Genomic DNA, 15136 nt, shown 5'->3' with positions numbered 1-15136 from the left:
TATTTAGAGAATTTAGAGATTGTCAAAGGCGTTTGCCTAATTTATACAAATGCAGTGATTGAATTGTAAATCTGACCTCTTTTTTTAAGTTGTGACTCAGCTCCAAGGATGAATATAAAGCTGTGTTTGCATGCTCAGAACCAGGTCTTTGAAAAAATACATTTAGGAAAGTTTACATTGCCACCTTTAGAACACTTGTCAGTTCAATAATTTTTGTACTCTGATTCTCTGATTCTCATTTGGATAGTAGTATATGAACTGATATTCCTTCCAAATACTAACAGCCATGGTGAAATAAGAATTACTTGAACAATATTTTTTTGCCATTGAACTTTCTCTTTATATATGACAATGGAAGAAATTTTCTTAATTATGTCTAATTCTTGAATGAATTTTATTAATAACATAACAGTTTATTTTGATTTACTTTGTGTTAAAGTAGATGTAATAATTTGAAAGTTGATTCTTCTCATTTCTTCAGCACATTACATCAGACAGCTATATTCCATGCCTTGCTGACCTGTGCAAAGCACTGTGGGAAGTTATGCTCAGCTATTATAGGACTATGGAATGGCATGAAAAACATGATAATGAGGATACCACTTCCGCTTCTGGTAGGAAATTACTTTGATTTTAAAAAATTACATTGTAACTATGCCATATTTCTGGAGCAAGGTGAAATAAAAGGAACAGCATTCTTTTAGAATTCCAGGGACTATAGTGAACATATGTTAAATGTTTACCAAAGAAAGTGATTCAGCTACTATGAAAGCCCCATTAGCTTTGGGAATTAACTGGGCTAAAGGACTTCTTAAGTGACAAATAGTACCAGTTTCCAGGGATATGTGCTAATAGCTATAGGACTGAAGAAAGGGCTTTAAAGGATATATGTATTTAGTTTTAAACTAGATAAGACATTGATCTGTCCAAATTTACTATAAAATTAATGCTAAATGTTCAGTTTTAAATCTATTTTGCTAGTTTTCAAGTTATACTAATAAAGCTACATTCTAAGACTTAACAATTATACTGATACTTTTTGTCCTGAAAATATAGCAGAAATTAAAATTTTTCATTAAAAATTATATTTAAAATGTTTGTCTTTAAATGGAAAATACAACTTTAAATGGCTGTGCAATAGTCAGATAAATAAAGAACAAATCTTTGAGAAATTATTGTATTATATTTAAATTACTTTATTTGTATAGTTATATATCTTAAATGATTATACTTGAATAATAACTAAGATTAAATGTTCAAAAACTTTAAAAAATAATACATGATTTTATCAGCATTTTTTAATAGGGGCAAAATAAATTATAGTGCACTAGTGTTTTTATATTACATACAATTTAATGTAGGTAGTCTATCAGGTTATTTTAGGAATTTCTTATTTCTGAGGTGCTTGAGTTTTGTTGTTGGGTCGGGGGAGGAACACCAAATCTTATTGCTTGATTAAACATGATTTTGGTAGTATAGAAAATGTAAGTTTAATATTTGTCTTGACTCATAAGAAGCTCATAAATATAGATAGCAAAAAGTAAGAGAGGAAAATTCTGTGGAAGGATTTTCATCCTTTTAGAAATATTGTCAGATATGGGGGATGAGGAAGGAAAAGAGAAAACATAGAAAAGGAGTGAGTACTGACCCCAAGGTTCTTGATAAGTCTGTTTTTAACTAATTCCTAGACTCTTATCCCTGTGCTGTCTTGGAGCAGTGAATGAGTTTTGTAATCAGATACTTGGTTTCAAAATTTTTCCTGCCACTTACTAAAAGTGAGAGCATGAAGAAATTACTTTATCTTCTCCAGGTCTCAGTTTGCTCCTAAAAAAGTAGGTTAAAAAACAAAACAAAAACTCCCATAGGGTAAAATTATTTATTTGTTTATTTATTTATTGTTGTGTGTGTGAGAGAGATGGATTTGTTGTTCTACTTATTTATGTATGTATTCATTGGGTGATTTAATTCTTGAATGTTTCTTGACCGGGGAGTGAATCCACAATCTTGGCATATCTGAGGATTCTTTAAATGAGCTAAACTGGTAAGGGCCTTCTGTAAAACTTAGAGAAAATTTAAAGTGCTTACACTGGTTGTAGTTAATATTATCAAAGAAAATGGATCAAGAAGTAATAATGAAATGTGCATAGGCCTTAAAAACATATCAGTTTACTTAGGGAATTCTAGGATTCTAGTTTTCTACAAGTTATATCCTGTTTTGGCAACCTTTATTTTTTTCTAGATGTGGAAACTGTTAATACATTTCAGCACCTCTTTTCCCTTTTCTACAACATTATTAAGGAGAGACCAAAGGAGAAGTTTGGAACAAAATTAACACATACTTAGATGTAAGAGAAGAGTTTAGGGGACTATGTGTATGTATTCAGCATGACAACACCTAATAGTTTACATGTATAATTGATCCTTGAACAACATGGGTTTGAACTGCCTGGGTCCACTTATACATGGATATTTTTCAATAAATAATATAGTACTGTAAATGTATTTTCTCTTCCTATGATTTTCTTAATAACATTTCTCTTTATTGTAAGAATACAGAATGTAATACGTACATACAGCATACAAACTATGTTTTAGTCGACTTTTATGTTATCACTAAGGCTTCTGTTCAACAGTAGTTAAAACTTGGAGAGTCAAAAATTATATCTGAATTTTCCGACTGCAGTAACCCTTGTGTTCAACTGTCAACTATATTATGTATGTGTATATGTTTACATGTGTGTATTTTCATTAGGTATAGAGTCAAAACTTAAAACTCTATTTGAGTCTTAATATACTTCATCCTCTTTGTTGAAATTGCTTGACCCTAATGTATATATTTTAAGACTGTCCAGGACTCTGATTAGTCTGGCAGTCAGCTGACAATATCTAGGATTCTATAAAGTCATTTGTTCATCTGAAAGCATCCCTTTCATATTCACATTAAGGAATAAAATGTTAGGATTCAGCAATTTGAGATTTATTCTTCATAGAACGGAAAGCGTCTTGAGAGTTCACCTGCAGTAGCTCCTGCGAATCCACCGGTATCGGAACACTTTCTCATTCTAAATGGAACTCCAGAGCGGTCTTAGGTGCACTGCCCTGAGCTGCTGGGCCCCTCGTAGCCAGATCTTACAGACAATAAGGCTTAAGCTGTGGGAGTGGTCAAAGGTATATTAAGCATGGATGTGGGGCCTGGCTCATACAAGGCCTTTTGTTGGTTACCAGTGGACTCCCTGCTAGCCCAAGATGGGATGATAACGTCACAGTTTTGTTGTTCTGCACAGTTCATTCTCACAAGACAGAATCTTTTTAATATAAATGTGTATTTCAGTTGCTTTTAGGGGAAATTTTGTTTGAAGCAGATCATTGATCTTACATGTTGAACTGGACATTGTTAGATTATTTATTGGGAGTGGATAAAATTATTCTGAAAATTACAAATGTTTGTATCATTACCTCACTATATGAGTGGTTCTGCAATCTTGTTAATATGCAGATTAATTCATAATGGAGCTAATTGGTTCTGCAATGCCCTGGTAGTAGGAAGTATCTGGGTCATTGAGAACTTGGTGTCTGGGATCACACTACTCAACTTGCAATCCCAGCTCCAATCACACATGAACTAAGTGGTCTTAGGTGTAAAGTACTTAACATTTCAGCTTCTAAGTTTATCTGTCTTAACAAATAGATTTAACACTAATAACTATTTTTTGACATTGTTTTGGTTGTATAAATACTGAACATATTTTCTATATTTATATAGGCTTACAATATATGAGAACCCAAATGAGATTTTTTTAAAAACAAAAATGTTACTGAGCAAATAACAAAACCATATACCATTTTTTATTTTCAGAAGGGAGTAATATGAGCAGTGAAGAAACTAATTTTGATCGTGGCTACATTAAAAAGAAATTAGAACATGGACTTACACGAATATGGCAGGTTTGGTTTAAAAAATTTTTTTTACAAAAGCTATAGAAATCTTTATGTCAAAGTTGTTTTAGAAATTTAGTGCTTAAATTTTCTGTATTTATTTGTATTTCTTGCATATTTAATCATATTTAGTTTTTCTTTGGAATAAGTCAATCATTTAATTTAATTTTTATAATTTAGTTGACAATTCTATTTGATTATACATGGCAGTAGAAAAAGTTTTTAATTTGAAAATCTCCATTAGAATATTTCTCTTTTCCTTAATTACATAATTGCTTTTAGTATTCTATCAAATGTATGTTTTCTTAAAGAAATTGCTTTCTTATTGAGATCCTGTTTATTTTTATTTTATTTGTGTTTGTGTTTTCTTTCCTTTTCTATTAATTTTGAACTAAATTAAAAGGATAACTAAATAGGTGATGTATTTGGGTTGGAATCTAATATAGAATGAAGAACTTTTTTCTAATTCCATGATTTTTGTGCCTTAAGGGAATCTTACATGTTTATTGATAAATGTATATCTTCCTTAGCGTTTCTTTTGCAGTTTAGTAGCTCAATTATTGTTACCAGATATTAAATTTGTTAATTTGTTAAAGTTTGTTATTTCATAGATAAAATTGTATAATTTTTTTAAATTTTTTATTTCTTTGAAGCTTAGAAGACTGTAGGGCTGGTCTCTTAAAGTGTATTTTTTAGTTTTCTAATGAGGCTAATTTTTAGTTTGACAGTCTTTTGCAGGATTTCTTTTGAAAAATTATTTAGGCAAATACAGGGTGGGGCAAATGTAGGCTTACAGTTATGAGTGCATTAAATAGAGTTTATTCTTGTATTATTATTTATTATTGTATTATTTTCAACAACTGTAGACCTACTTTTTACCCACCCTATATATACTGAAACATAAATTTTCTCAAGAATCACAAAGCAGCTATAAATTAGTGCTCTTCCAACTTTTGATAACTTTACATTGAATATGCTATTTGAATTTTTAATTTATTATTGAAAGTATACTCATATGATAGTTGTAAAAGCTTCAACTTCTATATTTTCCCAGAGTCAAATATGAGTTGTTTTTTTATTTAGTGTCCTAATAGACTCTAATTATACTTAGTTGAAATTGTAGAATTTATAGATTTTCTGATAGTTCATCGTACTTTGAGATATTGACCTGGCATTTAACATAGCCAGTTTCCGTTCAGTCAGGCAACCTGATGTTATTCCTGATATAGGAAAATCTATTAATATACAGTTTCCAAAGCTGTTCTTATTTAAACATTTGGCCAGTTTAATAAAAGTCATCATGCTTTTGAGTATAGATTATTGTGTTGTAGGTTTCAAGCTTTAGAATATCTTCATCTCCATCACTCTGGAGTTCCTTTTGCATCACTAGCCCCAGTTCTCAACTAGTTGCATACTTTAGGAATTCATTGAGTATTTTTTAAATTGAAGTCACAAGACTCAATGCAATTGAAAAAAAGCAAAAGCTCTGAAAAACAATTTTTTTAAATACATTTAGAAGGCAAAACCTGACCTGAATTGAATTAGTTTGGTGGAACCTGACCAGTATTATCATTAAGCTTTTTATATTATTTATTTATCCCATTAGAGTGAACATTCATATGTTGGGGGAATACTGATGTGTTTTATATTGGGATACTGCCCAGACCCCACACGGGGTGTCATATAATATATGCTATACTTACCGTAATACATTTCTAACATCTGAAATCCCAAATTTCAAAGCACAAATGATCATGTGACAATTTGTAGACATTCATCATAAATATATTATAGAGATAATGATAAATGATTGAAAGAAAAGCATAAGATTAACCTTTCTGACATAAAACTAAACTCAAAAGCATAATCATTTTGATTTTTCATATGAAAACTTTTTAGAATTTTATGGCAAATTTCCCATGCATTTTGACTCAAAAGAAAAAAAGTTGAATCAATTATACTGTGTGGAAGACTGTATTCGTGGGTTTGAGAACATGGTGGTGAACCCAGGGTCCTTGACCTCATGGGCATACAAACCTAGCCATAATGAAAGTTTTGGTCTCCAGGATTTTCTTTTTCATATTTAAATATTTGATAGGTGAGAAATGACATTTTTAAATGCTTATTAGTAATATCTTTCTTTTTTTTTTTTTTTGTAGAGGTTATAATATTTCTACTTTTTGTGAATTTGAGATTTTCTTCACCTCTTTGTATGCCACCCACTTGTAAAATTATTCTTTGGGCATTTGAAAAATAACTCTTTATTTCTTCTTTTTGTTGGTAACTAGATCTTATATGTATTTAAAGAAAGCTTATTGTTAATTATACTAGAGGCCTGGTGCACAGATTCGTGCACTGGTGGGGTCCCTCGGCGTGGCCTGTGCCCTCTCGCAACCTGGGACCCCTCAAGGGATGTCGGAGAGCCAGTTTCAGCCTGATCCGGCACAGGCCAGACTGAAGGACCCCACCGGTGCATGAATCCCTGCACCAGGCCGGTTTTGGCCCAATCCCCGCAGGCCAGGCCAAAGGGACCCCACTGGTGCACGAATCTGTGCACTGGGCCTCTCGTACACTGGTCGCCAACCGGTGGTCTGTGGACCACTGGTGGTCCCTGAGGTCCAAAAGGTTGGCGACAGCTGGTTTAAGGAAACCTTTGGAGCAGCAGTCGCCAACCAGTGGTCTGCAGAGGTTTGAAAGGTTGGCACTGGTGGTCCATGAGGTTTGAAAGGTTGGCAACCGCTGCTCTAGTATGCATATAAGATCTTTGGTTAATCTCTTTCCTCCCTCTTCCCTCCCCTCTTCCCTCTGAGATTCATCAGTCTGTTCCATGTTTCCATGCCTGTGGTTTTTGCTCCTGTGTTGAGCGTCTGCCTCCGGTGGTCAGTGTGCATCATAGCTGTCAGCCAGTCAGCTGGTCACTTATGCTTTTATATATATAGACTAGAGGCCCGGTGCACGAATTCGTGCACAGGTGGGGTCCGGCTGGCTCGCCCTGATGGGGGCTGATTGGGGCCAGCCCGGCATGGGGGAAGGGCTGTGGGAGGTTGGCTGGCCAGCCCTGACCCCGATCGGGGTGGGGTGGGGTGGGCCAATCGGAGGCCGGGCTGGCCGGGGGGAGGGGCTGCGAGAGGTTGGCCAGCCACAGTGGTTGTCATAGTGACTGGTTGTTCTGGTCATTCCGCTCATTCCGGCATTCCAGATGCTGGCTTTTTATAGATATAGATTATTTTAATCTATATCCTAATTTTTTTTGTGTTTTTTTTTTTCTTGGTTTATGCAATTCTGAGGGAAGAATTTTAATCTTCCAGAATGACTATTGTTTTGTCAGGTTTTTCTTTTATTTCTAATAGCTTTTGCTTTTTTATACTTGGATGCTATATTGATTGATGCTGCAATGTAATAGCCACTTAACTTTTTTGTATATAAGTCCCATCATTAATTTATAAAAATAGCTCTTTTGTTCTAAGGCATTTTGATATGAATTCTAATTTGTCTTATTAATACCATTGCTATTTTATTTTGTGATATTTTCCTGGTAAATCTTTGACCATCTCCTTATTTTAAATATTTTTGGATTAGGTTTTAGTTGTGTGTCCCATAAGTGTAAAAAACTTTTTTCAAGAGAGGGACTTTATCTTTTAATATAGCAATTGAATCTGTTATATTTATTAGAGTTTTAATTCCTACTTCTCTAATTATTAGAGAATTTGAACATTTAAAAATCTATTAATTGTTGATTTGTGAATTTTTATTTTATTATTTTTTTAATTATCCAAATACAGATTCTTTATTTTGATTTTGAAGCATAGTGATCTATTTTTTATTTATTTTTAAAATTATCTGTGAATTTTTTAGTTATGTTTTTTGTTCATAGGTCCTAAATAAATTATGCAAGAAATGAGTAATTCTTTGTATATAGTTTATGTTTTCACTTATAGTTTCAATATGCAGATAGTTAAGATTTTTAAGAGATCAAACTATTGACCTTTGTTTTTTGTGATTTATGTTACATTTATTCTTAAAATGTTCTTTCCTTTGTAAAGCTTAGATAAATATTCATCTGGTAATTATAAATGTATTTATCTAAACTTTGGATTAATTGCAATATCCCAATACCTAGAACACTGCCTAGAATACTTAATAGGTACTCAAATTTTATTTTTTCTTTATTGTATTAATTTTTAATCCTTCTAAAACATACAAAACATTTATTTAATACATTTCGTATTTCTTTTGATATAAAGAGAGGAAGTTTCCCCCAACCCCCCAATCTAGTTAGTTTTTCCTTTGCTACTTGCTGGCTAATCTTTTTCTTCCCTCTTTATTTGTTACTCTTCTTTGTAGCAGGGTACAGGGAAAAAAGGAGACTTTGAAGGCAGATAGACCTGGATTCAAATCTTAGCTTTGTCATTCACTTAAGTTTCTCTTCTTAGGGGGATAATATATGCTTGCTTAACAGTGCTGTCCTAGGATTAACAATTATGCATATGTAAGGTTCTAATCATAATGATTGAAACAACGTAAATAATCAGAACAGTGAATTTTACTGCTGTTTATTAAGCTCTAGTGTATATATTAGAACTATTTCTGAGTTATTTGTTCTATTATGTTGATTTCTCTGTATATTGTTAGCATTCTTTTAAAAAAGTTTTTAATATATTTAATACAGGATTGCAGATAGTACTAGTCCTCCAACATTACTCAAAACTTTCATTCTATCTTTTCAAAGTTTATTTTTTTAAAAGCAATTATTGCCTGTTTATTATTTCCAGTGAATTTTAGAATCTTTGGAAGACAAGTTTTGATGTTGATTTGAATTAGAATTTCATTGAGCCTCTACATTAATTTGGACAAATTGACATCTTAACATTATTTAGTCACCATCCTATTCCTTGACTTTCAATTTATTGAAATTTCTTTTATTTCTCATTAGAGTGCTAGTTTTTTATAGGTATGATATTTATTATTAAAGTTATTTCTAAGTATATTTTAATATCTATTTTAAATGGAATCTCTCCATTTTAAAGTACTTCAGCAGATATACATGAAAACTATAAAATTTTTATATATTATATATAATCACTTCAATAGTTGTCTTATTCTAATAATTTTTGGATTATTTTGGGGTTTCTAGCCTATAAATAATGATGATTTTTCATATTCTGTATGAGGATATAATTCTTATCTTGCATGTGCGGGTGTGTGTAAAATAGTGATGATCATTACTATTACTGTACTATATCTGATGTTTATGGAATTGTCTCTGTGATATCACCCTAAGGTCTAGATAGATATTCTTTATCAATTAAGTATATATTCCTGGCTCATTTTAATGTGTAACTATAGAATAAATACTTCTAAAAACTTATTTTAAACATTTTGCATTTACTTGAAAACATTTATTTTTTACAGGATGTTCAACTAAAAGTAAAGACCTACTTGCTTGGAACTGATTTGTCTATATTCAAATATGATGACTTCATCTTTGTTTTGGATATAATCAGCAGGTAGTGTTTGAGATCTTGTCTTATTCTTTGATTGATTCAACCATGATAATTAAAGAAATCATAATTATCAAAGAAATCACGATTTCAGTGAGTTATCATGTATAACTTCTTCAGGGAAATGAAGATAATTGAGCTTTCATAATTTATTTTCTTCTGGGTTTGTATGTGAATCTGTTTAAATATTTCTACCCTTTGGATGTTTATAAACCATAATGTCTTTATGATCTTTAGAATTTCTTCAAACATCCAGATTTCATTATTTATTATCTTTGAAACTTCTGGACTTCTTTTTTTTACTATAATCAGGATGTTGATGAAATTTATATAAATCATTTTATTCAACTAGGTTGATGCAAGTTGGAGAAGAATTTTGTGGTAGCAAATCTGAAGTTTTGCAAGAGTCTATTAGAAAGCAAAGCATCAATTATTTTAAGAACTACCACAGGTAAGAACTTTAATAAAATATGAACAGACTTATTTAGGTGTTTAGGGTACTTCGGTCTATTTCTAATTAAACTTTTAACATTAATTGGTTTAAAACAATTACTTTTGAATTTGAAAGTATGTGTTCTTTGTAGCTCTTTTTAGGATGGTTCAGGATTTTTTACCAAAAATCTTATATCTCATTACTTATTCATTGTCCATTTTAATATAACCTTTGTCTTGAGGGTCTCAAAATATTGAGCTAATTATTGAACTGATTTCTTTTTGGGTGAAAGATGATTATTACATCAGGGTTCACCAGAAGGATTTGGCCACTGTGCTATGCCTGACTATCTGTGTGAGCTAGCAAGAAAGTTAAACCAGTAGAGGCAGCACTTGGTGAGGGTGCTTGAAGGCATCTGCTTTTTGGAAGTAAGAAGGCTTCTAGAGAAGAGGGCACGAGATATTCAGAGGGTAGCTACAAAGTGAAGATTATGTACTACATTACTTGGCAAAACAATCACTACTAACTTTCCAAAGGGTGATTAGGAATGGCTTTGGGGAGGGAGGAAGGTGGGAAATAATGTTCATATGGCAATGTGATGGTATACTTAAAACAGCATTAAATAAGAGACCTAACATAGAGGGTGTCCCAAAAATATTTATACGCAGTGTTTATTAAAATACATTTCATTTTCAAAATTGAGCTATCAGCTGTTAAAGTGTGTATATATTTTTGGGAGGCACTCTGTATATTAGATCTTGGTAGTAGCTGGACTCTGTGCTGTGTCCCTTACATACATTTTATTGTTTCAGTTGAGTTCAGTCTTACTTTTTACTCTGTATTTTTACTTTTTAAAATTCAGTTTTGATTTTATTGTTATTTGGTGCAGGGAGAGTCAGGATTTGATATTCTGCTTTCTCTCTTTGTTTGAAGTCAACATCTGATCACAGTTGTATTTGCCATTCAGAAGAGAGATTATGAGACATTAAACCATTGATATATTAATTATTAAGTATGTTTAAGTACAAGTGCTCTCTGTTAATTATAAACTTAAATATTTGTTTTGAAAGAAAACAAATTTAATGAGAATGTTTAAAAATAAAAGTTTTAATTGGTTAAGCCTCAGAATGTATGAAAATAAAAGTTTTAATTGGTTAAACCTCAGGAAAACAGAGTTAAGGGAAAATGAAACCCTAAGACTGCCTTTATTTATAAGTTTCTTTTTTTGTCAAAACTTAAGCCCTGCTAAAATAGAAGGCCTGGCTTATACACATTGCACATTGCTGTGCAAAAGAAGAGTGTCTTTTTAATCGTACATAGAAGAGGATAAAGGACTCTGAAGTAGCCAGGAGTGGTACTGACTCTGTTAGAACTAAGGCATGCCAGATGTCCATTTCCAAACAACTGCTTTATATCCAGCAGGCAACTGGAGACCTTTTGGTGTTCCTGGTACTGACTGCAAGATGCATGCAGTGCAAAAACTGACTTTTTAAATGGTCTCCTTTCTGTATTTTTTACTTATTGTCAAAAAGACATACACACATACAGGAGAAAGTAATGTGAAGACAGAGGCAGATTGTAATGTTGTGGCCATAAACCAAGTAATGGTGGCAACCACCATAGCTGGAAGGGGCAAAGGGAACAGATTTTCCCCTAGAGTTCTGGAGATGGTGTAGCCCTGCTGACATCTTGATTTCAAACCTCTGGCCTCCAGAACTGTGAGAGATTAAGTTTCTATTGTTTTAGGTCACCTAATTTGTGGTAATTTGTTACAGCCATTGGAAACCAATAAAGAGTGGAATTGCTGGGTCATATGATAACTCTATGTTTAACATTTTGAGGAACTGCCAAACTTTTCCAAAGCGGCTACACTGTTTTACATTTCCAGAAGCACTGTATAAGGATTCTAATTTCTCCAAAACCTTGCTAACGCTTGTTATTGTCTGTCTCTTTGATTATAGCTATCCTAGTGGGTGTGAAGTGGTATCTCATTATCGTTTGGATTTACATTTCTCCAATGAGTGACATTGTTCAGCATCTTGTTATGTACTTATTTGTCATTTGTATATCTTTGTTGCTGAAATGGTGTTCAAAGCCTTTGCCTATTTTTTAATAGCATGTTTTTTTTTTATTGTTGAATTGTAAGACTTGTAAACTTTTATAGTTTTAGTCTGTGGTCCATTTTAATTAATTTTTACATATGGTGTGAGGTATGGGCACAATCACTTCAGCATGATTATGATCTATGCTGTTTAATATAAAGCATTTATTAGTATATATGATTTCATAAATTCTGTAAATTATTTCCCTATGTTTTGTTTTTTATTTTGGCATTGATATATGATTAGCTGAGGATATTTTAAGTACATGATTTAGTGAGTAGCTTTTGGTTTAGTCCCTTAATAAAAATGTCATTTTCTGTGTATTATTATTTTTGTAATATAGTGAAAAATATTCAGAATTAAGTAAATATTTGAGTTTTTTAGTAAGTATAAGAGTCTTTTAAAGGTTGATAACATATTAACAAAAGTAAATGTGCTATGTTGGTCTGAATGGGTTCTCAACGTTGGTTATGATCATGATGATCTTCTATAATTGTTTATATTTTATTTCATTTTTTAATTCTTGAGTATAGTATACTTCTTACTTTTTTTTTTTTTTTTTTTTTTAAGAACACGGCTTGATGAACTGAGAATGTTTCTAGAAAATGAGACCTGGGAACTTTGTCCTGTTAAGTCAAATTTCAGCATTTTGCAACTTCATGTAAGTGTTTCTTAAAAACAAATAAATCTGTCTTTTATTTAGTCATCCTTAAAAAAAATACGTGAGAGCATGTACAAAATAAATTTAAAAAATAGTGCCTTTTCTTCCATTAAAGTAATTAATAGCAAGCCTCTTTTATAAGAGGGATCCTTTTTGGATATCAAACTATTTTTACAAGTTCAGTTTACTGACTTCAAGAACGCTCTTTTGCTTAAGAAGAGTCACATTTAAATAAATATTTTCTGATAATTCCATAAAAATCACTTTATTTAAATTTCACAGAAAGTTAACCAGTTATATTTTGATGGTCTTTAATGAAAATGCTTATATTTGCAGAATTTTTGTTATTTCTTCAAAAGACTATTAGGATCTTAATTTATGCTGCAACTCATAAATTTGCCTCTAATGAGGAAATACCTCAGAAATAAAAGAGGCATTTATAAAAACCACTCTTAACTATTCTTTATTAGTCTATTGATCCTGGAATCCTTATAGAATTTGTAATCTGTGGAAATATCTTTAAGTGATCTGATTTTTCCCTTGGTTTAAACACATTGTAGATAAATATTCCTTTTGTGATAGATTTTGTACTACAAATACCAAATGTCAAGATACTGTGTATAAACTTAGAAGGTCCAGTGCATTTAGTTTTTGCCTTTGGGAGGAATGGCTTTCTTGAATCAATTTTCTTATTCTGGATAAATGTAAAGAATACGTACTAAAAGTTTTTTTATAGGGATAATCTTTATGCTCATGTTATATAATAGCTTACTTGTTATCCAGTTCTATCATATTGCTTTCCTAATGTGGAAATATTAAATAACTGAAACATGTTGATTAATAACTGCTTTCAAATACAGGAAAATTAACATTAATTTAAAAATTATTTTAGAATTCATATATTACTTTGATTCCTTAACATTATTTAAAATTCTAATGTTGATTTTAGTATATCTATTTAAATAATTTTGTTTGAATTTGTGTTTAACCAGTGCACACACACTTGCTATAGTTATAAGACAACTTATTTTACAAGGTACATTGAAACATTTCCATCCAAGTGAGCATTACCTTCTTTAACTAGTTACCTTGAAGTTTCAGTTATGCAAGATGAACAAGTTTTAGAAATCAACTGTACAAGATTGTGCCTATAGTTAACAATACTGTTTGTGCACTTATATATTTTTTAACAGGATAGATCTCATGTTAAGTGTTCTAACCACAACAAAAGTGGTTACCTTGACACAAGTATTCTTATAGAAGTTTTTTTTAATTGTCTCTTAATTTATAGTCACTTTTTGTTTAGAATTATAAAAATAATGGCATGATTTTTAAGCAGTATGATTAATCTGATTTAATGTATACTTACAGTTTTAAAAGACAACAAACATCATTTGAAACTTAACAAGCCAATGTAATTTTAAGAAGATTATCATTGTATATAAAAAAAATTAAATTTAGGATTAATACTAAAAATTAAAAGGTATAAGAAAAATATATAGTGCATTTTTATTAAAAATAATCAAACCAATAGTTTTCAGAGGAACTTTAGGATTATGCAATCTCTTCCTCTAATTAGCTGCATGATCTTCAACTTTGCATGTACAAAATAAATTTAGATCTCTCCAGACTGCCTCAGTTTCCTTATGTGGAAAATGCATGATTTGGACTGGGAGCTACAACTCTTGCTTTAGTATTTGTGATTCTCTCATTCTAGATGACCCTCTTATTTTATAGGTGGGAAAATTGGGGCACACAGAAGCCAGGTGACATTCCCAACATTATATAGGAAGTTAATGGAATGGGATGGATTAATGGCAAGCTAGGACCATAAGATTTATCATCTGACCTCAGCATGTGTATTTGTGCTATCTGCTTCTTGGCATATGAAGAAAAATAAATGAAAATTTATAGACGGGGATGGGATGGAGATGGAAGAGGGCATAGAGGGGATAAATGGTGTTGGAAAAATAAAATTAATTTAAATTAAATTTAATTTTTTAAAAGAAGAAACTTTATAGACAACATTATAACAAAGATATATTCTACATGCTTTGTTTTTGATGATTTTGTATAGAACATCTTAAATGGTACAGTAAGTATGCAAGGTGTTTAACCTAACAATAATTAGTTTTAACAAAGACTATTGATTAAAACCATATCCTATTAATGCTTTTGCTGCTATGTTAAATTTTTCAGAATTATCATTCAAATTTAAATTATTTTTAAAAATTTCCTGTGCAGTTACTTAAAGTAAGCCAAAAGTAGCTTAATGCAGATAACACTGTTGTAAGTGATACTAGCAGCTGAGTTTGTCTTTAGGAAAACCTTTGACTATGTAATTCTGAGTTTGTGCTTTGAGACAACTTGCAGGATTTAAAAGTGAACAATCTAAAGAATCAGAATTAACCTTCCCCTCCCCCAACTCTACATTCACAGTGATGGAATGTCTATGTATTTGAATTTTATTGTTTCTAAAAGGTATATGGCTCCTTTTCTAATG

At 31.4% G+C, this 15136-nt stretch overlaps 1 protein-coding gene across 1 annotated transcript in view; it reads left to right on the top strand.

Annotated features, from left to right (window-relative positions):
- Nucleotides 1-15136, top strand: part of VPS50 (VPS50 subunit of EARP/GARPII complex) — a 120785-nt gene that overhangs the window by 61975 nt on the left and 43674 nt on the right. The window contains exons 13-17 of the mRNA XM_079786409.1: nucleotides 482-614; nucleotides 3857-3945; nucleotides 9349-9443; nucleotides 9790-9888; nucleotides 12543-12633. Coding sequence (XP_079642535.1) covers nucleotides 482-614; nucleotides 3857-3945; nucleotides 9349-9443; nucleotides 9790-9888; nucleotides 12543-12633 — 507 coding nt within the window. The remainder of the gene's footprint in view (nucleotides 1-481; nucleotides 615-3856; nucleotides 3946-9348; nucleotides 9444-9789; nucleotides 9889-12542; nucleotides 12634-15136) is intronic.

The sequence above is a fragment of the Cnephaeus nilssonii genome (genome assembly GCF_951640355.1).
Source record: "Cnephaeus nilssonii genome assembly, chromosome: 12".
NCBI lineage: Eukaryota > Metazoa > Chordata > Mammalia > Chiroptera > Vespertilionidae > Cnephaeus > Cnephaeus nilssonii.
This window is presented reverse-complemented; position numbering and strand designations above follow the sequence as displayed.